General features: G+C 46.3%; 1 protein-coding gene across 5 annotated transcripts in view; it reads right to left on the bottom strand.

The window, feature by feature from the left end:
- Positions 1 to 26,284, bottom strand: part of TTC23 (tetratricopeptide repeat domain 23) — a 128,308-nt gene that overhangs the window by 43,984 nt on the left and 58,040 nt on the right. For all 5 annotated transcript variants that reach the window (XR_006680700.1, XM_030887368.2, XM_045296483.1 and 2 more), the window contains exon 7: positions 7,616 to 7,721. Coding sequence is in view for 4 of the 5 variants with exons in the window: in XM_030887368.2 (XP_030743228.1) it covers positions 7,616 to 7,721 (106 nt within the window). In the remaining variant the exon portion in view is untranslated. The remainder of the gene's footprint in view (positions 1 to 7,615; positions 7,722 to 26,284) is intronic.

Raw genomic sequence — 26,284 nt, 5'->3', positions numbered from 1 at the left:
CAAAACAAAATGCATGTGAATTATTTCATGGAAAACTTATCTGCTCTGTAAACTTTCATCAAACAAAATTTGGATGTAAACTTCCATCACAGTAATTTTTTTTTAATCCTTTTTCAAATGAGGTCAAGGTAGGAATAGCATAGACCAGCCTAGGAAAGTTTATAAAAGTGCAAAGCCTGGGCATCGTGAAAGTGACCATCATAGGCTATGTGCTTTATCCTTGTGGGGAAAATAAAGCCACACTGCGTTCAGGCAATTTGTAAGCAGTGCTTAATGTGTTTCCGATGTGGTCCAGGATGACCGTCTTTGGGCAAATACTGAAAGCGTGGACTCAGTGTGAAACAGATTTATTCTTCTGCTGGCCCCAAGGCTGCCAACCTTGGCAGCTCACACTTGCCTATCTACCAGGCCCTCACTCTCTGGGGACAGGGACAGCCAAAGGGCCTCTTTGCTCTGCACTCTCTGGTTCTAGAGTGTGGTAACTTCAAGCTGTTTGGGCTCTGGTATAGGGCTTGCTGAGTGAACCTGGGCAAGCCTTAGACCTCTAATCCCTAATCCTGGAGACAGGATGGGTGTTAAGGTGCCTTTCAGGGGACAGTTAATTCTCTGAAGGCTTCTCAGAGGGAGCCTTGATACCACTGGTGGTAGACAGAGAACATGTGGTTTCTTCTCCCTCTCTCGGACCCTGTGAGGCACAGAGCACACAGGGACACATGCCTGTGGCCTGGGACACTCAGAAGTGGCCCAATTTCAGGTGGCAGGGCATTTTACCTGAGAAGTGGGCTGAGAAGGGGCTGAGGAAGGACATTTGACAATGGTAAGAAGGGGGGGGGGCAGCCATGGCTTCCAATCACTGCAGGACTACTCCAACCCTACTTTGGAAGGATCAGGGTGGAGGTGGGATGAGGGAGGCAGCCAGGGCAGCTACAGAGGGACACAGGAAGGGGAAGGACATCTGACCAGACCTGTTCTTAGGTGCCACGCTACCTGCTAAAGGCCCCTAGCGCTGGGTATGTGGATGCCAGGTGCTGTCTGGTTTTTCTGAGAGACTCGGGGCCCAAGGAGCTGCATCACCAGTGAGCGGGGAGTCGGGGAGCAAGGGCCAGGACCAGTGTGGAGCGGGCAGAAAAGGCAGGCTCAGGAAGAAGAGCTGAGAGGGGAGGGCTGGGAGACACAGAGCTTGCTGCCAAATGTTGTGCATTTCATGTCTACCGTGTCAAGCAAGTGAGGGCCAAGGCGGTGCACTTATTTATGCACAGGGAATTACATCTGGGAGTATACCCCATGCTCCTGAGAATGACCCATGTAGCTCGGGGCCCTGCATCCCTATCCAGGAGTTTCCCAGAGCCCATCCCAGCCTCTCACCAGGGAGCTCCTCCCGCCACTGATGGGGCCATTTCCAAACAAGGCTGCCTGCACTCAGCGAGCTCTGTCTCTCAGAGGTTTATACTGCAATGTACTTGGCTTTGGCACCAATTCATTTTAATCTTCTTTAGGAGAAGACTTATAAACACAAGTCCAAGGATCTGAGCACTCCACAGGGCTAGGGAGAGTGGTTAATACCAAGTTTGTGGATGGCTGCTCTGGGAAGCTGGCCAGGCTCAGGTTAGTCCCCTTCAAGGAGCCCGAATTGGGAAACTTTGTGCAATCGCCACCCCCAGGGCAGTTCTGTCTGCAAAAGGAATGCAGGGCCCGATAGCACCGAGCAGAGGGATTAGCTGAAACTTGTAGCCTGAATACTCACTTCTGGACTACTGAGTTTCGCTGGCCAGAGGCAATGCCTTCCATGGGCACTCAGCAAGCAGCCTGCTAAAGATCCCTAGATGGGAAAGTTTTCTCCTAAACGAATCTTTATTTGAAAAAGAAAGGAAGCATCTTGGCTCTCAGGCCCAAAGAGTTCTAAGTACAGAAAAGCAGCACTAAGCCGATCCCCATCCTTGCCCAAAGACCATACACACTCAGAATTCCTGGGCATTCAGGACACTTACAGATTTGCTCCTTGGGGGCTCCTCAAATTTTTCTGATGAGAACTGACGGAAGCCCAAGTCCCAGGTCCTATATGGCGAGAGCTGTGATGGATGATGGATGCCCTAGGGGTTCCATCTCCTCTAAGAGCGAGCATTAGACAGGGAAAACGAATGCTGTCCAGTTCTTTCAGACTCACAGCAACCCCCAAGGAGAGAGTAGGACTACTTCCCAGATCTTCCACTGCTAGCAATTCTCACGGAGGCAGGCTGCCTCAACCTCGTCCTACAGAGTAGCTGGAACAGTGAACAGCCAAGTGCTTCCTCACCAGCCTCCTTAAACCGATAGACAGATCACTACTATCGAGTTCCCTGGCTCAGGGAGACCTGACGTATGGCAGAAAGCACTGTTGCCTGATCCGACGCCATCCTCCCAATTGCCAGCACGCTCCATCTCCAGGTTGTAGGTGCCGGGCCAAGGTAGCTCACCATCAGTCCCTCTCGCCCTCACTGGCCCGCTGCACCACTAAACACCAGGTCTTCCTCCAGGGATCGATCCCTCCTAATGATGCACCCATTGCAAGCAAATCAGACACTCTTCTGTTGTGATCCACAGTTTCCAATGGCTAATTGTTGGTAGTAGATCACCGATCACCAGGCCTTTTTTTTTTGTCTGTTTTAGCCTGAAAGATCCACTGAAACTTGCCCCCACGGGTAGCCCTCTTGGTGTTACCAGTAGCATTGCTTACTACACCATAGCAACATGCAGCCTAGATGGGCAGAGGGAGTCTCAGCTGTTAGATTAGAGAGGTTCCAACTCCCCCACTCTCACGTCCCCCTGCAGGAGGCAGCAGGGGCCTGGGGAGAAACAGAGGCAATGTGACAGTGACAGCAAGGCACCCTGAGAGGTGGGGACATGCCCTAATGGGAAACCCAGCTCAGCCTTGCTTCCTCAGGAAAACAGAGCCCACACTTGTGACGGGACCACCTGCTCTGCCCATACCACCCGGTGCACGTGAGGGCAGGCTGGGCCGCAGTCTGGATCTCGAATGCTGGCCCAGGGAGCTCACTGTCCCGAGCCTTTTCCATATTTGCCACCAATGAGCCATGGTGCAGAAAGCAGCCGTACACAGGGGGGTGAACGAGATACAGATTGCGGTTTCTCCTTGTTTCTAACTAGGTTGTGACCATTTGGATAGCTTGTCTGAGATCCCAGCAGCAAGTCTGTGTCCTCTTGGAGTCCCTGCGTGGGATAAGCAGTTAACGCATTTGGCTGCTAACTGACAGGCTGGAGGTTCAAGTCCACCCAGAAGTACCTCGGAATAAAGAGCTGGCAATCTCTCTCTGAAAGTCAGCCGCTGAAAACTCCATGGCCCCGTTTTGCTGTGCACACGTGGGGGCAGTTAGTTGGCGATAACTTGACAGCAACTGCTTTGGGTTTGCACCTGCTTTGGGGCTGGGTTTTGCTGCTCAAAACTCATCAGCCTTGGTCCTTATGTGAAAAAATGTGAGAGCTCCTCCCATGTACGTGCCTTTTAAGTTTCTGGAAGCTGTCTCCAAATCATTGAAGCGAGAGACAGTCCCACGTCTAATGATTGGAAGATGCTGTACTGAGAAGATACCTCTCTCTGAGGACCTAGCACATGGCTAGGGACCTTCTTCGCCTGTTGGGGGTATGGAAGGAGAGGGTCCGTTAGCTTGTCCTGCTATTTTCACTGATACAGATGTGCCTGGGTCCCCTCCTTTGTAAAACGGGAGGCATGTCCTTGTTCTAAGACAGCTAACGACTAAATGAACCGTGACCGAGAAAGGACAGGCAGGTCCTGCAGCAGTGGGGTTCAACGATCACATGTGGGAGCCATTGCTGACGTCAGCGACTGCGCAGGGGTGAAGTGACGTGTGGGCACGCGCTGCGGGCCTCCCTGCCATCATCATGACCCTCAGCCTCTCTCAGCACTCCTTGTTGGAGCGTGTTCCTGGTGTTGTGCTTACCTTGGTTTCTGGTGGGAAAATTCCTCCTAGCCAGTCGTTTAGCAGTCAGGACAATCCCTAATGGCTAAGCCAACCCAAAACAAATGCGCTGCCGCGGAGCCGGCTCCGCCAATTCCCAGCGACCTCACAGGTCACAGCAGGACAGCCCCGTGGGTTTCCGAGGCTATACATCTTTAGGGGAGTAGACAACTTCATCTTTCCCTGAAGAGCGGATGTGATTCAAACACTACGGCACGAGGGCTCCGGGCTCCGTGGGGAGCTCCGAGCATTTACGTAGAATTCACCTTGAGTTAGGTGGGGCTTTTGGGTAAGCAAGCCTTGGACTTCAACTGGAAGGCCCAACTTTCAAACCTGCCAGCATAACCCCAAGAGGGCAGGCAGCCTCATCCATGGAGAAGGTAGTGGGTTTGAAATGTAAACCTTCTAGTTAGCAGCCTAGTGCCTACCCCACTGCGCCACCAGGGCTCCTGCCTGGTAGCCCTAGACTTTGAATCACTTATAATCTGTGTTTAAAGCACTCAACCCAGAGGCCTCATGCAGAGGCCACCCCTTTCCTAAAACGAAAAGCCAATTGCATCTGTGCCAACTCCTTGCCACTGGGAGTGGTTTTCTTCAGATCCTTCACCTTTGTACCACTCATGGGCTCTGGTGGCATAGTGGTTATGCATTGGGCTGTGATCCGCATGGTTGGCAGTTTGAAACCACCAGTAGGTCCAAGGGAGAAAGACTGGACTTTATATTCCTGTCAACAGTTACAATTTCAGAAACTCACAGCAGGTTGCTATGAGTCAGCCCTGACTTGAGGACAGTGAGTGTTGTGCTTCTTACACATTCCAGACACACTGGCAGGTCTGCTTCACGGGTACAGGTCACCTCGTGCCCCCATCAGCTGCAGAGGCTGAGGCAAGCTGCCCCAGCCTCCTCCCACAACTCCTCCCCGAGCTCCCTTTGCCCTTCCATGTCCCTTGTCTTTCCCAAACACTGAAGACTCTTTGGTGGGCTTGAGGGATAAGAGATCGGAACGAAAGGGGGGATTATGTAGCAACGATCCCTACGATATAGCATAGTGGTAGAGAATCTTGGGAGGGGCTGCTGGGCTCAGATCTCTGCCACTCACTGGCAGAGATAAATTACCAAACTTCTCAGGTAAATTACCAAACTTCTCAGGGCCTCAGTTTCTCAATCCCCCAAATGGCAATAATTGCACCCACCTCACAGGTTTTTGTGATAATTGAGTTGAAGAATGTAAGACAGCTAGACCCACACCAATACACATTGGAAGCATTAGTTATTGCTACGGTAAAGCCATTCAATTCTCACAGCATCTGTATCAAGCAGGTATTATTACCATCTTTGTTTTATAAGGGCATCTTTCTTCATGTAGCTAACCTGGAATTGTCTCTGGTTATATCAAAGCAGAGTGTGCTATGGCATAAAAGTATTGTAGGGCACACCTTCTAGTGGTTTGGAGCCAATTCACGCAACCAGGTGAGAACGTTAGGTGAGATGTTGGCTAACTTCTTGGCAAAGGGGGCCTTTGGCTTTAACTGTCCCTACGTGACTAGATATATACTCTCCTAGTGTAAAGGCTCAGGACCCTCTACTTGTCATGACCGATCACTCCAGTGAAGAACAGAAAGGATCTGAAAACCGTCTATTCGCATTCTCGTTCATGAGGTCAAAAATTATGGATCTAGCCAATTTCAGTTCATTATAATTACTTAGAGAGACTTCACATAAATGCCCAGAGTTCTGCCTTCTCTTGAAAAACACAGACTTTAGATCCACCCGTATAAGCCTGCACTCACCTGGCAACGGTGGCTGGAGTGGAGCTGCCCACTTCCAAAGGGGCACAAGGTCTCTGGCTGGCCAGAGTGTTGCCCTTGCCTTTCTCACGCTAGGCCAGGGTTAGTCGCCACGTGTCGGTCAGTACCCTTGCTGCTGCTCCTATTTGTTACCAGTACCTGCTTTACTCATGCTGCTTCTTTCTGTAGACCTTCCGTTTCTACGTAGTCTATGGTTTCTTTGAAGCATGCATTGTCAGTGATGTATTAACAACTATCGAATGGAAAGCTCTGTATTAAAAGAATGCTATGCACCAAAATGCTGGCTGCTCTTCTGACAAAAGTGCTTGGGAAGGAAAGCTGACTATGATGCGCAGGGTATTCTAGGGCGGGCGGGCTAGGAAGGTCATTGGCACAGTGCTCAAAGCTCTAGGAAGTCCGAATGATGTTCACCCAGATGACAGACTGGTACCCTCTCCCGGAGCTCGTCCATGTACCAGGCGCCCACTTGGTTCATCAAGACCCACTTCACGTTCTCCCTTGGGTCAAGTCTCCTTGTTTAGGTCCAATGCCTGCTTCCTGACCCAAACCCCAAGCCTTCTAGATACCCATTGGTGGTAGTTCCATAATTTCATGTCAACTTGAGAAGTGTAGGGGCGGAGTCTAGCCTGTCAATCAGGTCACAGTACGATGATGCCTCCTTGTGGGCCTGGCCTTCTTAGGAGGATTCTGGGAATTTCCTCTGTCTCTCTGCCTTCTTCTTCCTGTTGACAAGCCATGCGGAGACTTGCTGAGCCCTATGAGAGTCTCTCTCTCTCTCTCTGTTTCACCTTCCTGCTGTTGAGTCGACTGGACAGCTGCCAGAGCCACACTGAGACCTGAAAGAGCCCTGGAGATGCTTCCACCACAACTGGATCCACAAGACTTTGCAACCTGGATCCACAAGACTTTGAACCTGGATCCACAAGACTTTGAAGTCTGTGATCTTTCTTCATTTTACTTCATTGCATGTGCTGCATGAGTCTGAAGAGGGGTTTATAGACTAGTATCAGACTTATGGACTAATATCAGACCTATGGACTTGATCAGGACTGGGCTGGGATGTTTTCTTAATATACAACTACTCTTTGATGAACAGCTCTCTCTCACACCTATATGAGTGCCATTGGATTTGTTTCTTTAGTCAACCTGGCCTAATACACCATTTAATGCTTTCTGGAATGCTGTGCTTCATTTTACTTAGTAAGTAAATATTTTTTATCTGTAGTGAACAACAACATTAAAGAACCCACAAAAAACAAAAAACAAAAGGTCACTACAATATGTGTTCCCCCATCAAAAGAGGCATTTTGTATGCCCTGAGCTCAGGGTGACAGATTGAGAAATTCCCAAAGCTCCCTGCTCTACTATTATGTACAATTAGGAAAAGCCATATAGGTCATAAAGGGGTCCTTCGGGGTCCTGAAACGCTGTGAGTTCATCTGGATCAAAAGCTTGGCCCTGCGAGAGTCTGGAGTAGTGTTCTAACATGATAGCTTTGTTGCCACATAGACGCAAAACAATCCTTAAAAATAGATCCCCTTTGAAAGCAAAGCAGATTTCCCTATAGGCCCAGCACGGATTCTCTGGGACTGCTGATAGCTGTTTGGATGCAGATGAGATATATTTAAAAGGGAAAGATTGGGAGGAGACTACACACCAAAGGGCTCTGGGAACACACACAGGGACACAGCTGCAGAAGACTGGACACCCCAACAAAGGCTCTCCAAAGAGTGCCAGGGGACCGCTCTGCCATCCCAGCTCACAGGCAGAGGCAGCAAGCAGGTCTGTACCCTCCTCCCTTGCCCCCCCCCCTCCCTGAAGGCCAACTCTCACCATGAAGCTCAGGCCTTCCGGATGTGACAGCCGCCTGGGCCACAAAGCGTGCAGAGTCAGCTGCCTCTTCTTGAGAGGGGTATTTACTCAGGACGATGAAGTGGGCCTGTCAGCACAAAGAGAAGAGACGAGTACTTTAATATAGCTTGGCAGCAGTGACCCTGTCCTTGCAGGGACAAGAGCTGGACAAAATGATTTATGTGGAAACACAGCCATGGGAGGACTGGATTTAAAAAGCATCAGATTGTAAAGAGAGTCCTGGACTCTGATTCCGGATGGCTTGATATTGTGGTTGGGACCAACCATTGACATCAAGAGAATTCTGCCTCATGGTGACCTTAAAACCTTATAGGACAGAGTAATGTGTGACCATTGGGTTTCCATGGCTGCAAAATTTCTTTAGAATAAACTGGCATTCTGTGATGCTTACCTTTCAGACACAATTGCTGAAGACAAAATGGGTGCATAAGCAAAGGTGGTGAAGAAAGCTAATAGTGCCAGGCTATTAAAAGATATAGCATCTGGGTTCTTAAAGGCTTGAAGAAGCCTTGAACAAGCAGCCATCTAGCAAGGAAGCAACAAAATCCACATGGAAGAAGCACACCAGCCTGTGTGATCATGAGGTGTTGACAGCATCAGGTATCAGGCATCAAAGACCCAAAACAAACAACATTGATGCTAATGAGGGGGTCGGAGGGGAGAGCCACAGATCCTCTGTACACAGTTGGACATCCCCTCACATAATGGTGACAAGGAAGGGTGAGTCAGCAAGGGTGTGGTATAGCACCAACAAAACACATTCCTCTAGTTTTTAATGGCTCCCCCACCCCCACTATCACGACCCCAGTTCTACCTTACAAATCCAGCTAGACCAGAGCATGTACACTGGTACAGATAAGAGCTCTCTCTCTCTCTCTTTTTTTAAAAGAAGTTCCTTTTAATATAGGAAAGAACTAGGAGGCAAAGGGCATTTATAGAGGTCTAAATACAGGCATGTACTTATGTAAATATATTTATATATGATGGTGGGGAAATAGATCTATGTGCATATAGTTATAGGTTTAGTATTAAGGTAGCAGATGGACATTGGGCCTCCACTCAAGTACTCCCTCAATGCAAAAACACTTTGTTCTATTAAACTGGCATTCTCTGATGCTCACCTTCCTGACACAATCACTGAAGACAAAGTGGGTACATAAGCAAATGTGGTGAAGAAAGCTGATGGTGGCCGGCTATCAAAAGATACAGCATCTGGGGTCTTAAAGGCTTGAAGATAAACAAGTGGCCATCTAGCTCAGAAGCAACAAAGCCCACATGGAAGAAGCACACCAGCGGTGTCAATGGGATGAGGTATCAGGCATCAAAGAACAAAAAAATCGTATCCATGTGAATGAGGGGGCGTGGGGAGTGGAGACCCAAAGCCCTTTTGTAGGCAGCTGGACAGTCCCTTACCGAAGGGTCGCAGGGAGGAGACGAGCCAGTCAGGGTCCAGTGTAGCAATGATGAAACATACAACTTTCTTCTATTTCTTTAACATTGCCCCCTCCCCCATTACCATGACCCCAATTCTACCTTACAAATCTGGCCAGACCAGAGGATGTACACTGGTACAGATAGGAGCTGGAAACACAGGGAATCCAGGACAGATGAACCACTCAGGACCAATATTGAGAGTAGCCATACCAAGAGGGAAAGGGGAAGGTGGGGGAGAAAGAGGGAACCGATCACTGTGATCTACATATAATCCCCTTCCTGGGGGACGAACAACAGAAATACAGGTAAAGGGAAACATTGGACAGTATAAGACATGAAAAAAATTATAAATTATCAAGTGTTCGTGAGGGAGGGAGGGTGGAGGAGGAAGGGGAAAAATTAGGAGCTGATACCAAGGGCTCAAATAGAAAGAAAATGTTTTGGGAATGATGATGATGACAAATGTACAAATGTGCTTGACACAATGGATGGATGTATGGATTGTGATAAGAGCTGTACGAGCCCCCAATAAAATGATTTTTTTAAAAAGAGCTCTCAATACATGGAATCCAGGGCAGATAAACCCCTCAGGAACAGTAGTGGGAGTACCATGAGGGGAAGGGGGACGGTGGAGGGAGAAGGGGACAATGGGGAAACAGATTGCAATGATCAATGTATTACCCCCTCAATCCCAGGGGGACAAACAACAAAAACATGGGTGACAGGAGACAGCAGATGGTGTAAGATATGGAAATAATAATAATTTATCAAGGGTTTACGAGAGTGGGAGAGTTGGGGAGGGAGGGAAAAAAGAGGAACTGATACCAAGGGCTCATGTAGAAAGAAAATGTTTTGAAAATGATGATGGCAACATATGTACAAATGTGCTTGATACAACTGATGTATGAATTATTATAAGAGCTGTAAGAGCCCCCAATAAAATGATTTTATTTTTAAATGATTTATTAAAAAAAAAACTCTTTTGTGGGAGCAGGTTGCCAGGCTTTCTCCTGCCCTGTGGATTTGAACCACTGACACTGTTAGTAGGGGAACATGAACCCTGCAACATCAAGACTCCTTGGGTCAGGCCCTATCACTCAGAAAATTCTCTAAAGATCTATGAATCCCATGAACAGGAACTAATGATCTAATAGCCTTCCAAATAAAACACTACTATTCACCTGCCTGTCAACATTCAGAGTTTTAAAAATACAATTAGCAATGTTTACTTCATCAGGTAAACAGATACTTAAAATCACCTACAATAGAGGGCATGAGCTATAAAGAAAAGGAGGTACTACAGAAGTAGAAAATACGGTGAGAGAATACAATGCAGTGATACGGCAGGGTTGGTAGTTTGTAATTAATCGCCACGGGAGTGGTAGAAATACTAAACTTCTCCAGTCCCAAGGGGGGTGAGCCAAAGACCAAATGCAAAATGAGCCAGTCGACTTGGCGATTTTCCCCTTCATCAACTTCCCCAAACCCTCTGCCTGTGCGTGGACCACGACTCAAGGTGACCCCATGCATGCAGAGCAGAACCATGCTCCAGGGCTTTCTTGGCAAAAATCTTATCCAGGTAGGTCTCTGGGTCTTTCTTCCATAGTGCTACTGGGTAGGTTCGAACCACTAACCTTTCAGTTAGGAGCCAAGAGCAAAGCATTATGTCACCTGAGACCATAACTATCTCTGCAGCACACTACCTAAGGAGAGCAGCCGCTGTGAGGCCAGAAAAGATGCCACTCATATTGTCTGGAGACGTTGAGCACACTCTACTTTAGAAGGATCAAAACTCAAATTTTAAAAACGTGTGATATTTTGCCTCTACTGACCATAATGGAGCAGAATGGGTTAAATATGTCTCCATCAAAATTATTTTCAAAAGGATAATTACATGTTCTAAAAGTTCGCTGAGTCATCTTTTGCCCTGGAAATAAGAAGCAAAGTTTTCCAAGAGGACAACTCACTCACAGTGTTGAGAGTGGGTCCTGGAAGCTAAGTGTATCATGAAATTTTCATAGCTGTAATTATATTTTCCTGCATAAGCAGACTCTTGTCATTCATTATTCACTTCAGAAACACAATCTCTAATTCACTGTTCGATATTCACGAAGCTTCTACAAACTCTATGCTGGCAGGAGCAGGGACAACCGTGTTTACAATGTCCCATGTTAGCATCTCAGGTATTCAGTGACATTAAATTCAGTTGTGTCGAATTTAGTCCTATTCAATTACCTTTACTTTAATTTCTGAATGCTTTATGTCACAGCTATTGGGTTAATATTACGAAATTACACACACACATACACACACACATTAGGCCAGGTCTTGAGTTTTATTTAATTTATTTATTTAATTGGTAAATATTTCCTTTCTTTTTTTCTTTTTTAAACCATGAGAGCTCACCCGCAACAATGTGTGGAGGCTTCATCTTTTCTACGCTAACAGACACAGCCTTCCCTAGGAGTGAACCTCTCTCTCCCGTCAGCACTTTCAGTGACTTCACCGTCCATAATCAGCCTGCTTCTGCCAGGCAACGAAGGGATGGGTTAACAGAGGAAAGAGTTCTCCTCCCCAACATCATGACCCCAATTCTACCTTACAAATCTGGCTAGACCAGAGCATGTACAAGGGTACAGATAAGAGCTGGAAACACAGGGAATCCAGGACGGATAAACCCCTCCGGACCAATAATGAGAGTAGGGATACCAGGAGGGGCAGGGAAAGGTGGGGGGATAAAGGAGGCATGGATCACAATGATCTACATACAACCCCCTTCTGGGGGACAGACAACAGAAAAGTGGATGAAGGAAGACAGCAGTCAGGGTAAAATATGAAAAAAAAAAGGATAAATTATCAAGGGTTCATGAGAGAAGGAGGGCGGGGGAGGGGGGGAAAGAGCTGATACCAAGGACTCAAGGAGAAAGAAAATGTTTTGAAAATGATGATGGCAGCATATTTACAAATGTGCTTAACACGATGGATGGATGGATGGATGGATGGTAATAAGAGCTGTACGAGCCCCCAATACAATGATTTTTTAAAAAATAGATGGAGTTCAATAAAATAATTATTAGAAAATGCTTTTATTGTGGTAAATATGTAATAAAACATTTGTTTTTCTTGTAAGGATAATTTAGTGATGTTATGTTCATCATGTTATGCAACCATCACCATTATCTGTTTCCCAAAATTTCCATAGCCTTTTCTATAGAAGAAATTCCAGGAGGAGAGTCAGCGATGTGAGGGCTAGCAACCCCCAGGTGCTTTGCCATCCCAGGCCAACACAGCGAGGGGCAGAGAGAGGTGCTTGCTGGAGCTCAAGCTGCCACTTCCTGTAGAGGGACCAGCCTACCTGCAGGAACTTTGGGGAGATGCCCTAAGGGGTAAAGACCGTATCCTCACGCTCTTCTCCCTGTCCAGAGTGAAGGGGAAGAGCACTGGTACAGGGCTTAAGGCAGCCAACGAAGCACAGAACAAGACTAAGAAGACAATCGAGTGGAGCCGGAGGGGTGAACTGAAAACATCCAGCAAATGCTTGGCTTCTCAGGGTCTTGAGAGGCCCATTTTCTCTGGCTCCTCAGCCATCATACTTAGGGCCATGGTCTCATTGAATCAGTGCTACCTCTGGGTCCTCCAACTCACAGCTGCCCTCTGACCAGTCCAGTCCCTCCGGGCAGCGTCTAGTCCGATCCTCACTCTCCATCTGCTCCTCCTGCTATCCTTTTCAGTCCATCCTTCCACACTTCATATGTAGACTTGCATTTTTATAACGGTGAAATATGTAAAATAAAATTTACCATTTACATCATTTTGCAGGCATAATTCAGTGACATTAAGCTCACCATGTTGTACAATCATCACTATTACCTGTGTCCCAAGGCCTCTACCACCCTTAATAGAAACTCAGTGCCCCTTATGTATTATCTCCCTAGTTCCTCCTCCCTCCCACTGTGATAATAACCAACAAAATTTGCCTTTCTCTATACCTATGGCTATTCTGGACCTTTCGGATAAGTGGGACTAATATTTGTCCTTTTGTGCCTGGCTTATTTCACTCAGTGCAATGCTTTCAATTTGTGGACACCTTATTAGAGCATCAATTATCTTTGTGGCTGAGTAGTATTCCATTGTATGTATATACCACATTTTGTTTTCCTAAATGCTCCTTAAAAAGCAATCTATCCTCAAATATGTTTCACTATCATTATCTGTAATGAAAACATTCTCACCTCAACTGAGGAGTTATCTTGAAAAGGTGGAAAATGGGGTCCATCTACAGGTCCACTCATAGGAGAATGACAATGTTGCAGTTTATTGATCAGTGACTGAAGTTTACCGACATGCACCAAGGTGCTTCAAAAAGTTCCACTATCTTCTAATCCATCTTTCCGTGGATTTTTTGAAGCACCTTTGCATTAGCATGGTTGCTGTTAGGTGCCATCGTGCTGGCTTTGGAGCATAGGGCCCGTATGCATAACAGAAAGAAACACTGCCCAGTCCTGTCCTGTCTTCACAAGTGCTATGTTTGAGCCCATTATTGCACCCACTGTGTCAATCCGTCTCGTCCAGGGCCTTCTGCTTTTTCACTGTCCCCCTACTTGATCAAGCATGGTCTCTCTGACGACATGTCCCAAGTGTCACGATCCTCATCTATAAGGAGCACTGACTGTACTTCTTCCAAGACAGATGTGTGTGTTCTTTTGGCAGTCCATGCTACTTTCAATATTCTTCCCTAGTACCATAATCCAACTGCATCAATTCTTGTTCAGTCTTCCATACTCAATGTCCAACTTTCACAGGCATACGAGGCAAAATGACATCCTTGCTCCTCAATGCTTTAAAGAGGCCTTGTTCAGCAGATGAACCCAACGCAATGTGTTCCCTGATCTCCTGACTGCTGCTTCCATGAGCGCTGACTGTGAATCCAAGCAAGATGCAATCCTGAACCACTTCCATCTTTTCTCTGATCATCATGATGTTTCTTACTGGTCCAGTTGTGAAGAGTTTTGTTTTCTTTACATTGAGTTTTATTCCATACTGAATCTTTGATCTCTATCAGCAAGTGCTTCAACTCTTCCTCCATTTTAGCGTGCAAAGTTGTGGCACCTGCCTATCAAAGACTATAAATAAGCCTTCTTCCAATACTGATACATTGTTCTTTTTCATATAATCCAGCATCTCTGATTATTTGCTCAGTGTACAGACTGAGTAAGTACGGTGGGAGGATACCACCCTGACACACACTTTTCCTGATTTCAAACCTGTTCTGTGTGAATGCCTGCCTCGGGAGCCATGCACAGGTTCTGCACGAGCACAGTGACGTGTTCTGAGAACACTTCAGAAACATCACATCACATACAAAGGACGCAACCACCACCACAGCCCCACTGACGTTTAATGGTTCTCTGTTTATCTGTTTCTTAAGTAGAAGAACTTCTTTTATTCCAAACAAAATCTTGCCTAGTTCCGTGAGAGTAGAAATGCGCTCACGGAAGTAGGCAGAAGGCCTGGTCGGCTGGCCACTTGTTCCCACCCAGCAGCCCAGGAAGCATACCCATGGAACATGAGGGCTTGGGTGAGACTGCTGTACACACCGGTCTCATTCCAGACTGAGTGGAAAGGAAGCTGACAAAGCTAGTGATTAGATTACATGATCTTTGCAAACTATACTACTGCTTGTGATTGTGGAACAACACTTCATTTGCTAAGAGAATATAACTACCCCTATATTTATCAGGAGCCCTGGTGGTGTAGTGGTGTATACATTGGACAGCGAACAGCAAGGTCAACCGTTGGACTGTACCAGTGGCCCTGAGGGAGAATCAATGCTATTGGGTTCTACGTCCATAAAGATTATAGCCATAGAAACCCAAAGGGGAAGGAAGTTCTGTGGGTTACTATGAGCAGAATCTATGAGACGACAGTGGGTAAGTTATATTCACCTGAGAATACTTAGGATGAGGAGTTAGTTAAGAGAATTTTCAGGAGCCAAGGCCAAGCTTGCTTCTCCTGGCTCGCAGGAGCTCATGGACTGTCTGTCTGTGACCTGACGCTTGACTGAACATGCTCCTGCTCCCCATTACCCATGCACCTCTCCAGGCTCCTCTTTCCTTTGGTTCCCTGAAGTGCTTTCAGTGTCTTACAGTTGTATGTTCAACTGGTATCTTGAAGCTACGAAAGGGTGCTAATTATTTCTAATTCTGGTAAGCTACTAGCATGTACTGTGTTTAAATAAATACACGAAGGCTTTATTATCCCACACTGGGCAAGGACCTTAGTGGAAAACTACCCCGTTGGCTCCTGTCAACATACCAACAGCTGGTCCATCCAAGGGCTTGTGTGCCTCTCTGTGGAAACCATGATTCAATGCCAATATGGTTGCCAGTAGACATGCAGGGCCAGAGCTGACAGGTACTTATCTAACTAGATCTGTCCCCTCGGATTTGTGAAACGTGTACTGCTTCCTGAGGGAAAGTGTGGTGACTAGGGAAAGGATGAGCAGGCTGACCCCGACATGTGCACACTCAAAACACAGGGCGGAGTCTCGGTGATTTTTTTCCCCACTTCACAATGAGAAGGGGGGTTTACTGGCATAGAGAGGAATGTAGTCCTTCCAAAATCAGAGTGAAAAATAAGCAAGTCCCTGAAGGCAGCTATGTAGTTAAGTATACTTACACTCTGGAGACCCGGTGGTCGGTCCATGGGCCAAGTGTGGGACTGCTAAGTCAACGGCTGGAGTTTCAAACCTAAGAGCCACTCAGGTGAGGAAGATGAGGTAATCAACTGCCATAAAGATTGACAGCCTGGGAATCCTGTCGAGCAGTCTGACTCTGACCTACAGGCTCGGCTTTAGGCTCACCTGGTGGTGACAATGAAAACTAAAGAGTCACCTTGTATGTAGTCCAGTCCTCCTCCTGGTGACCCATGTGGGTCAGAGGGGAGTGCTTCACATGGCTCTCAAGGTTGTGAGCTTTCAGAACAAAGTCACGGGCCCCTCTGTTAGAGTACCTCCGGTGGGTTCCAACGCTTGGCTTTTCGGTTAGGACTTGAGTGCTGACCTGGTCCAGCCACAGTGTCTAAGGCATCTGGCGAGCTAGCACTAGGGAGAGGTAGGCTCTCACTGCTATCTAGACGATTCTGACTCAGAGCAACACTATAGGACTGGGGACACCTGTCTCTGGGTTTCCATGGCTGTACATCTTTATGAGAGAAGAAAGCCGCGTGTGTCTGGTATAGCTGACGGCACAGGGGCATCAGTGACACCCTAACTACCACGTAGTTCAGAGTCAGATTGGCCTCCTTGGACCAGAGGCAGGTATCTTGTTGTTAGGTGCCATTGAGGGGTAACCCAAGCCAAACCAACTCTCATTAAAGAAGCCTCAGTGCATATTAAGATCTCTGTCCCAGGCAGGGCGTCTCTGCCACAACACTCACAGGCTGATGCAATTTCTCTAGAACCTACATCTTAGGCATGGTGTGGGAACATATTACACACATGTATGATTGCCTGATTTAGACCTGACAAACGTGTGATACTTCACGTGCAAAAAAAAGATGGGGGTGGGGGGTGGGGGTGTCTAAGGCTGTCCTCCTCTGCTCCTTACCAGGCCAGAGTAATAAACTCCCTTGCCTCAATTTGGTGTCCTTATAAGTCATAGGCCACTGTGCTAACAACTGTGAAGCGTGAGCTTGCAATGTATCTGACTGACTAGCTGGGAGGCTGTGTATCTGTCCCTCTCGGGCCTGCCAAGCTAGCCATCCGCCTGTCTCCCCAGCTCTAGGCTGAGGTCTTATGCAAGATGGAGTCAGGGTGCAGCCCATGGTGACCACTGCTTTTCCTCTCCCATCCTGGCCAGTAGGCAAGCCTTGCAGGGCCCCACTGACCACTGAGAAGCAGGGTTCTTAGAGAGCATCTCTGAGGAAAGTGGTGGAGTGGAGAGTCCTGAGGGAGGGCAGATGGGCTAGATCACAGGGAAGTCACTGAATGTCGAGCGCTTGCAAAAACTGGGTTCTAAGGATCCCCAAAGGCGCTCTGGTGGCATTCTGAACTACTGCTGGACGTGGTTCAAACCCACCAGCCTTTCCCCAGGAAAACGACAAAGCTTTCTGTTTCTGTCATAAGTTACAGTCTCACAGGGCCGGCCCCAACCAGAACCAGCCTGACCCCCACCCTGGAAGTGTGTGCCACAGAGAACGGCAATAGACCTTCTGGTGGGGAAAGGAACCGACCAACCATACCCACATGGAAGCAAACCAAGAAGGACAAAGAGAAAGGGGCAGGCGGCCTAGACTCCATATGGGCACACCAAGCCCAGAGGATGAGGTCCCTGCATGGAGCTGCTGGGGCACAGAGAGGACTGTGGGTCTAACAACAGCTCAAGACATGTTGCCCCTTAACTGGAGCATACAGAGACAGGGGACAATAATTGGGACATGCAGCGGGAGACTATGGGAATGGAGCATAGCAGATCAGCAATTGGTGTAAAGCCCAGCCACAGAGCCCCTGAGGAGCCCCAAGAACGGACTTCGGGCAAGGATGGGCAGCCCCAGATCTCCCTCAGGACCAGAGGGGAGGGTCTCATGGGGACCAGCAAACCGACCTGGACCTATCTAGGGTCTTTTTTCTGTTTTTCTTTTCCTTCATCTTTTTCTCTTCCCTTGTCTTTCTTCAACCATAGGTTTCGTATTGTTCAGACTAGGACATGGATGGGTTGCCTGATTATATGGGTTGGACGATGGGAGGGAAGCCCAGGGAGAAGGCGATGGGGCCAATGGCCCCAGAATGCAGAGGGGGAAGAAGGAGGTGGGGAGAAGGGTGTGGTGAGCAGAGGGCATCCTGGACAGGGGAACAACTAGGGAAGTGGAACCAGCATCTAGGAGAGGGTGGAGGTCCTGTGAGTGTTAGAGCAACACCAAGCCAGTGGAGAGGAAGCACTGAGAGGGGGAAGAAAGGGGAAAGTGATGGTGGGGCAGGAGGAGGCCAAAGGAAACAGAGGCGAGCTCTAGGAAGCAAAGGCACAGATAGAGAGATGAACAGAGGTGTGCGCTTATGCAAATACATTAACCATAACAATACTGGTATTGGCCTATGTACATATATGTCTAAGGGAATACACTGAGGCTGCAGACGGGCCTTGGGCCTCGGCTCATACCTTCCATCAATACAAGAACACTTTGTTCTAACAAATTGGCGTTCTGTGATGCTCTGAAGACAAAACAGGTGCATACGCAGATGTGGTGAAGACAGAATATGGTGCCCGGCTATTAAAAGATATAGTGTCTGGGGCCTTAATGGCTTGAAGTTAAATAAGCAGCCATCCAACAGTGAAGCAACATGCCCACATGGAAGAAGCCCACCAGCCGGTGTGATCATGAGGTGTCGAGACCGGGCAACAGGCATCAGAAGATTCACAACAAACAGTAAACAAAGCCCATCTATGGACAATGAAACATCCCCCCTGCCCCCCAGAGGGGTCGCAGGGAAGGGATGGGTCAATCAAGGTGCAGTAGAGCACTAATAGGTCACACAATATACCTCTGATTCCTTGAAGCTTCCTCACCACCACCACCCCCCAGTAGTGCTGCTTCCCAATCTAGACTAGACGGGAGCATGGACATAGGTGTAGGCAAGAGATAAAACTCACCACACATGGAACCCAGGAACAGGAATGGGACTAGATACCAAAAGGGTAGGGGAGTGGTGGGGAGGGAAGGAGGGCACCGATCGCAATGAATGGCACATAACCACACACCCCTGTCCAGGGAGAAGAACAACAGAAACCAGAGGGGAAGGGAGACTGTGGTCGGGGTGAGACTTGAAAATAATTAATCTATAATCTATCAAGGGGCCACGAGGGATGGGGGTGGAGGGAGGGGAAAAACGAGGAGCTGATCCCAAGGGCTCAATGGAAAGTTAATGTCTAGAAGAGAACGATGGAATATATGTACTAATAGGTCGGATATAATTGATACATGGATTAGTCTAGGTTTCTTAGAGAAACAAATCCACAGAAACTCATGTATAAGAGAGAGTTTTATATAAAGGGTAAGTGCGCATCAAGAAAATATCCCAACTCAGTGCTGCCCAGGCCCACAAGTCCAGCATTAACCCATTAACCCATATGTCCAACACCAATCCACAAAGCCCTCCTCCATCTCACAAAACAGAGGCAATGGTGCCGACTGCAGGAGGAAAGCCGAGTTAGTGAATGTGTAAACATCTCAGCGCTGGCAGGGTCTCCACATGGCTGCTCCAGCACCCAGGGCTGCATCGGGGTAGGTCCACGTGGCTTCTCATTGGGGATGTCTTGCAGGAAGTGAGCCTTGCCAGCTGAAGCAGGGAACTGCTAAGGCAGCTGCACCCTGGTGCGACCATCAGAAAGCAAGAGACCCGAGAACTCAAAAGGCGAGGCTCACCAAGCCATTTATCCCTCCGCCCTTCAATTAATCCCACATGTGTTTATCGGCCAGGTTGGTACTAACTAACTAACTCAAGCCCCCAATAACATGATTTTTAAAAAGAAAGAAGTGAGATTCAGAAGGAAAAAAGAAACCCACAGGAGTAGTGCTATTTTGTCGTATAAGGATGCTATGAGATAGAATTGAGTCCATCAAAGTGCGTTGTTTGTTTGTTTGTCTTTTCCTGTTGGGAAGGGCCCCCGAACAAAACCCGTCTCTGTCAATCGTCCTGTGAAGTCCCTGTGGCAGGGCGCCAATGGTTAAGTTGGCGCCTCCCAAGGCTGGATTAGAAAAGGGTCCGCACCAAAACAGACATGTGGGGCATTTTTATTTTCTTCTTTGGTTGCAGGTGTGGATTCATATAACTTAGAGTTTTAAATTATAGTAGTAATTCGTGCACACAATTTTCCAATGTCCAAAGTTGAAGAGAAGATATTATTCTTGAAATGAAAAACATTCTTCCTTTCTGCTTAACCCAGTGGTTCTCAACCTTCCTAAGGTCATGACCCTTTCATACAGCTCCTCAGGTTGTGGTGACCCCCAACCATAAAATTCCGGTATTTTCGTTGCAACTTTATAACTGTAATTTTGCTACTGTTATGAATCATAATGTAAATATCTGATATGCAGGATGTATTTTCATTGTTACAAATTGAACATAATTAAAGCATAGTGATTAATCACAAAACAATATGTAATTATATATTGTGAAATATTTACGTATTTTCTGATGGTCTTAGGCGACCCCTATGAAGAGGTTGTTCAACCCCCAAAGGGGTCACAACCCACAGGTTGAGAACCGCTGGCTTACACCCTCTCTTCCCCGGCCCTCCAGGCTAACCATTAGCTAACCACTAACAATAGTTTCTGTACAGCCCTTCAGAAATATCCATATGCTTACGGATCATACGTAGGCACATGTTCTCCCACATGCACACACACAAACAGGCACATACATGCAAGTGAGCATAACCTGGCCCTACCATTCACTCAGCTCACTCTCACAATGCTTTCTTCTCCTCTCCTCAAGAGGCGAACATCTGCTCTACCACCAATTGCAGCTCCCTGCACCTCAGCCTCGTGGGAAGCCACAAGAGCCAGGTTGCCCTGACAGGAGTCTCCTAGCATGCAGCACCTTCCCCTGTAGCACAGGGGCTACAGAGAAAGGGTTGGACTTAACCCTCATCTGCTTGGCTACTTGATTAAGGGCCATCTCACTCAGGAGGCTGCTCACTGGGGACAAAGAGACGTGCGTGGATGCTCCATCTTGGCCCCCAAGCCCCCTTGCCTTCAAGTTACCTCCAAATACGCATGACTGCAGGAGTATCCCAGTAGAACTATAGTCCATGGGGTTTTCCGTGGTGGATATTTCAGATTTACTTTGCCAGCCCTGTTTGGTTAGCAGTCAAAGATGTTAACTGTTTGCACCTGTAGGACATGTGTAATCAATAGTTGCTGAGCTGGCTTTTCAAAATGAATACTGCATTTTTGCTATCTTTCCTGTCAGAACAGGGAGCCTGGTGGCACATTGGTTATGTATTGTATTGGGCTGCTAATTGCAAGGTCATCAGTTCAAAACCACCAGCCCCTCCACAGGAGCAAGATGAGGCTTTTTCTCTTCCTGTAAAAAGTTATCATCCTGGAAACTCATAGGGCCATTCTATCCTGCCCAACAGGGCTGCCATGAGTCAAAAGCAACTTGATGGCAGTGAGCTTGGTTTGTTTGGTTCTTGGTATGGGATCTGTAGTAGTCCACCATGTGGCATATCATAGTCTCATAACTAGTCACACAGCAATGACTTCAGAGGATTTCAAATAGTTTTGCTCCTGCCAACAGCACACGTGCACATGTGTCTGTCAGAGACATTCTTAAAAGAGAAACTGCTGGGTCCAAGAGGATTATAGAACAGAAGCGGTAATATGAATTTCTTTCCCCAAAATGGTACCAGCCCCTACTCTTACCAGTAGTCAGTGGTATATATACTCGAGTGTAAGCCAACCCGAATATCAGCCGAGGCACCTAATTTTACCTCAAAAACTGCATAAGAAATGTGGTGAAAAGGGGCATATACATGATTATATACAGTAATAATGAGTAAGGCTGAGGGTTACTTCCGTATGGCTACTGTCATTTCTATTTCCTCCTCTGTAAACTGCCCATAGTTGTCTTTTGTCTATATTTCGATGATCTTTTTCATCTACCACTTTCTAATGTTTTCCCTGTGACCTGTGTGACAGAGAAGTTGTTCATTCCAGATTCTCCACCTTTCTCTTTCTGCGGTCTCCTCTCCTCTCTGTCTCAATCCATGCCTACAGTTAGTGGGAAGGGCCTGCGTGAGGAGCAACAACTCCCAGTGCAGGAGGCTCCTAGGAAGGGATCTTGGTATTTTGTGGCTCATTTCATGGTATGCTTCTGCATGTTTTGTTGTTTTTTTAAAGAGAGTGTTATCACTTAAAAAAATAGTCGCTACTATAACTGATGCATGTTTATCGGGAATGTGGGTGGGAGGTGAGAGGCGGGGAGGGTGAGGAGATGTGGGAGCAAACAATAAATGCAGGAGGGGGGAGGAAATACTAGAACTGAGTGTGATGGTGTACATACAACTCATTTTAAAAGTGGCTTAACCATGGAAGTATATGATGTGTGAATATTATATCAAGAAAACTACTAAAAAAAAAAAGAAGCTGCATCCAGATTTGACCAATGGTGACCATGGGGGAAGGAGAAGGAGTTATTGCTTAGGGGCCATAGAGTTTATGCCAATGGTGGTGGAATAATTTGGAAAATGATCTCAATAATGATCGCAAAACAAAGTAGGGTCTAATCAATGGCACTGCATTATACACACAGAAGTTGTAGAATTGGAGACTGCTTTGTTGTATATAATTTTGCCACAACTGTACAACCCTTCTTGATGATTGAATCACTGAATTGTATGGCATGTGGATGAAGTGCTAATAAAACTGTTACCAAAAAGTTACCACTTAAAAAGTAACAGCATTCATGAGGGGGGAGCAGGGAGGCAGGGGGAAAAATGAGGAGCAGATGCTAGGGGCTTATGCGGAGAGCAAATGTTTTGAGAATGATGAGGGTAACAAATGTACAAATACGCTTTATATAATTGATGTATGTATGGATTGTGATAAGAGTTTTATGAGCCCGGATAAAATGATTTTAAAAAAACAGCAATATTGCCCTTATGGCAATATTTTTGTCAGACTTAGAAAATGTTTATGCTGAATAAAATGGTAAAAATCCTAACAGCATTCGGCTTCTTTGTGAAATTTTAGACAAAAGAGCCTCGTAATTTAGAAATGTCTTTACTACATGTAACCTTGGTCTGATTATTGATAACAACGCATTTTGCAGGACAGTCCGTACACCGGCAGATCAAAAGAATGGCCATTTGCTGAGAGGTCCACGTGTGGGCATCAGCAGCATCACCTGAGAGCTGGCCAAGGTCCACTACGTACTCAGCTACTGAGTTCGGATCCCAAAGCCAGCGGCAACTCATTAACTATTATGTCATCATGCTTTTTAAATCACATTTCTGTAAATTTGGGGACTACGAAATGACACAAAAACCTAACACTATTGAATTCATTCTGACTCATAATGCCTCTCTAGAGAGGGTTTCTGAGACACTGGAAATCTTTGCAGGCGCAGACTGCCTCATCTTTCTCCCCCAGAGTGGCTTAGGTCTCCCCACTGCTGACCTTGCGATTCACAGCACAACAGCACCACTGTGCCACCGGGGCTCTTTGTATAGCTGCCCTGAAAACGGACGTGTCCAGTGTGTGAGCAACTATCCCCAGCCAGTGCAGGTGAAGCCTCAGATGCCACCGAGCAGTACATGCACACCAGTGCTCTGATCAGAGCGAAATGTGTGGTATTCTCCTCCTGGGTGAAAGCGAGGTTAGTGCCAAATCTGCCCCGAGGGGTTTCTGGCACAGAAAACGCGTTGGCCTGATGCTCTGACAGCCCCTGCTGCAGGGTGACCAGCGGGCTGTTGCCTCCTCCATCAGGAACGAGGGGTTCGGCAAGCTGAGTCTATTTTTCTCCATCTTACTGGGATTGTTCCTAAAGCGTTTGTGAACTTTTATGTGCTCCACAGAAAATAAAAGGGCTTTTTCCCCTCTGGGTGTTTCTCTCATCCCAAAAGGATGAAGAATGAAAAATAAGAGAAAATAACAGATCCTGTTCTTGATGTGTATGTAATAAAAGCCAGTTAGGTAAGGCTCCTTGCGGGAGAGAGCTGGCCCCGCACTATACTTTCTGCATCAAAGGTAAAGTCCCTGAAGAAAAGGAGAATTTGAAAAAGGTCTGATAATGATGGTTAGTAAATAAACTAGCTTACACTAGGAACATGCCTAATCATCTGGTTCATTTTGAAACACTTTGTAAAGTAAATGCTTTTGCTTTGTCTTGTTAGTTTTATTGAGGGGCTAACGATTTGCCTATAATTAAACAGCTGATAAACAGAAGAGTCAGGACCATACCCCAGATTTTCTGGCTCAAATCTAATGTATTTTCATATCACCAAGCTGAGTAAGCATTTATTTAAAATATTCTCTAATCTGTAGTAACCTAAATATTAAACAAAAAGAAAAGTCGTTTGTGAAACTGAAAGTACTTTAAATGGATGATTCTTCTAAGCCAAATGTGAGAGAAAGGTTCATCACATTTAGAAAACACATGCATAGCAAAAAGGAATAAGCCCTATGAGAGCTAACAACAAGCTCTGCAAGGTTATAGGGTACAAGGTGATGATGAAAACCAACTTGGAGTATTTCGAAACACTCAGAACAAAGGAAATATCAAAACTTTACTGAAAGCCTATGTCCATATAAAAACTTGAACACTCATGTCCATAGCAGCATTATTCATGATAGACCCACAGCGGAAATAACACACATGCCTCCAGCTGGTGACTCGGGGAACAAAGGTGGCCTAGCTGGCACCAGGGAATAGTATCCAGCCACAAAAGGAATGCGGTACTAATACAAGCTGTAACATGAAGGAAGCTGGGGAACATTCAGCAAAGACAGTGTGACTCTGTTGATGACGGCACTTCCCGAACGGGCCAATTCACAGAAACGGAGAGCAGACTAGTGATGCCAGAGACTGGAAGGAGGGTAGAATGGGGAATCACTACTAGTGGGTGGGTATGGGCTTATTTTGGGGTGAGGAAAATATCCTGAATTAGAAACTAGGAATGGTTGCACAACCTTATGACTAGAATGAGACCACTGAATAACATACTTTAAAAGGTGGGCTTGCCTTCAGGACCAGTGGTGAGAGTGGCGAGACTGGGAGGGTAGAGGGAAGGTGGGATAGAAAGGGGGAACAGATTACAAGGATCTACACATAACCTCCTCCCTGGGGAAAGGACAACAGAAAAGTGGGTGAAGGGAGACGTCAGACAGTGTAAGGCATGACAAAATAATAATATTTTATAAATTATCAAGGGTTCATGATGAGGGGGAATGGGAGTGGGGTGGAAATGAGGAGCTGGTACCAAGGGCTCAAGTAGAAAGCAAAGGTTTTGAGAACGATGATGGCAACAAATATACAAATGTGCTTGACACAATGAATATAGGTATGGATTGTGATAAGAGTTGTACAAGCCCCCAATAAAATGATTTTAATAAAAGAAAAGAAAAGAGGTGGATTTGAGCATGTGTGAAGCACCTCAGTATAAAGTACTACTCAAAAAATTAAAATGTAAAGAGACTTTAAAAGTTCATGGGGGAAAAAATCCCTATCATCTCTTAATTCCATTCATCAATGAAGTTTCTAAAGCCCCGCTCATACAAATGACAAACTAAGTGACAATATTTATAACAAAGAAAAGGGATAGTAAGTCTAATACATGGAGCCTTTAAAGGAGACAAGATCAAATCTTTTTTTTTTTAATGGCCAAATAGTGTGAACAGTCTACACAGACACACACACACAGATATTTTAAAGTTTTAATTAAAATATTTAACTCGACTTTAAATAAGAGGAACTTGCAAGTTAAAACTACACCGAGAGGTCATTTCTCTGCCATAATTTGGGAACTGATCCAAAAGTTTACCAGTACACTCTGATGGAACAGGCAGTTTCAGTCTCATACATGGCTGTCGGAAGATCCATAGCGCCAGGCCAGTAAAAAGCAATTTGGCAGTATCTAACCAAACTATCAACGAATGCTCCCTTTCATCTGGCAGTTCTATTTCTATGAATTCACTTTAAACAAAAATATATAATACGGGAGTTATTTATTACATTATTTGTCATTGCAAAATACTGGAACCCATCTAAATGCCCAAACATAGGAAAAGGGTTATTTTGCAATCATCAGTCAAGGCTAGTTGAAGTAAGATTCCTTAGTGGATGTTGAAACTTGAACGAACATGTGTAGGCACAGGATTTTCACATAGTCCTAAAATGTCTCTCTACAGAAAGCAAACTACAAAGTGAAAAGCTTGGGCATCACCCTGATCAGAAGGAACATCACCAATGACGGATGGCAGCCACCCTGTTCCCATATACAATTACCTCAAGAAAGACACACTGCCCGCTTGTATTCTAACTCGTCTGGATCGCCTAAATCTAGTCATGAGGATGCTGGAATATGGCCTGTCCCAATATACATTTTCTCACACGTGATACCTGTACTGTGGTTATATCATATTCTTGTTTTTAGTGATTTATATACAATGAAATATTTTTGGATGCTAGGAGCCCTG

Source organism: Echinops telfairi, unplaced genomic scaffold (assembly GCF_000313985.2).
Source record: "Echinops telfairi isolate 266 unplaced genomic scaffold, ASM31398v2 ScPeMD7_7409;HRSCAF=8447, whole genome shotgun sequence".
NCBI lineage: Eukaryota > Metazoa > Chordata > Mammalia > Afrosoricida > Tenrecidae > Echinops > Echinops telfairi.
The sequence above is the reverse complement of the archived record's forward strand: the minus strand, read 5'-3'. Positions and strand labels throughout refer to the sequence as shown.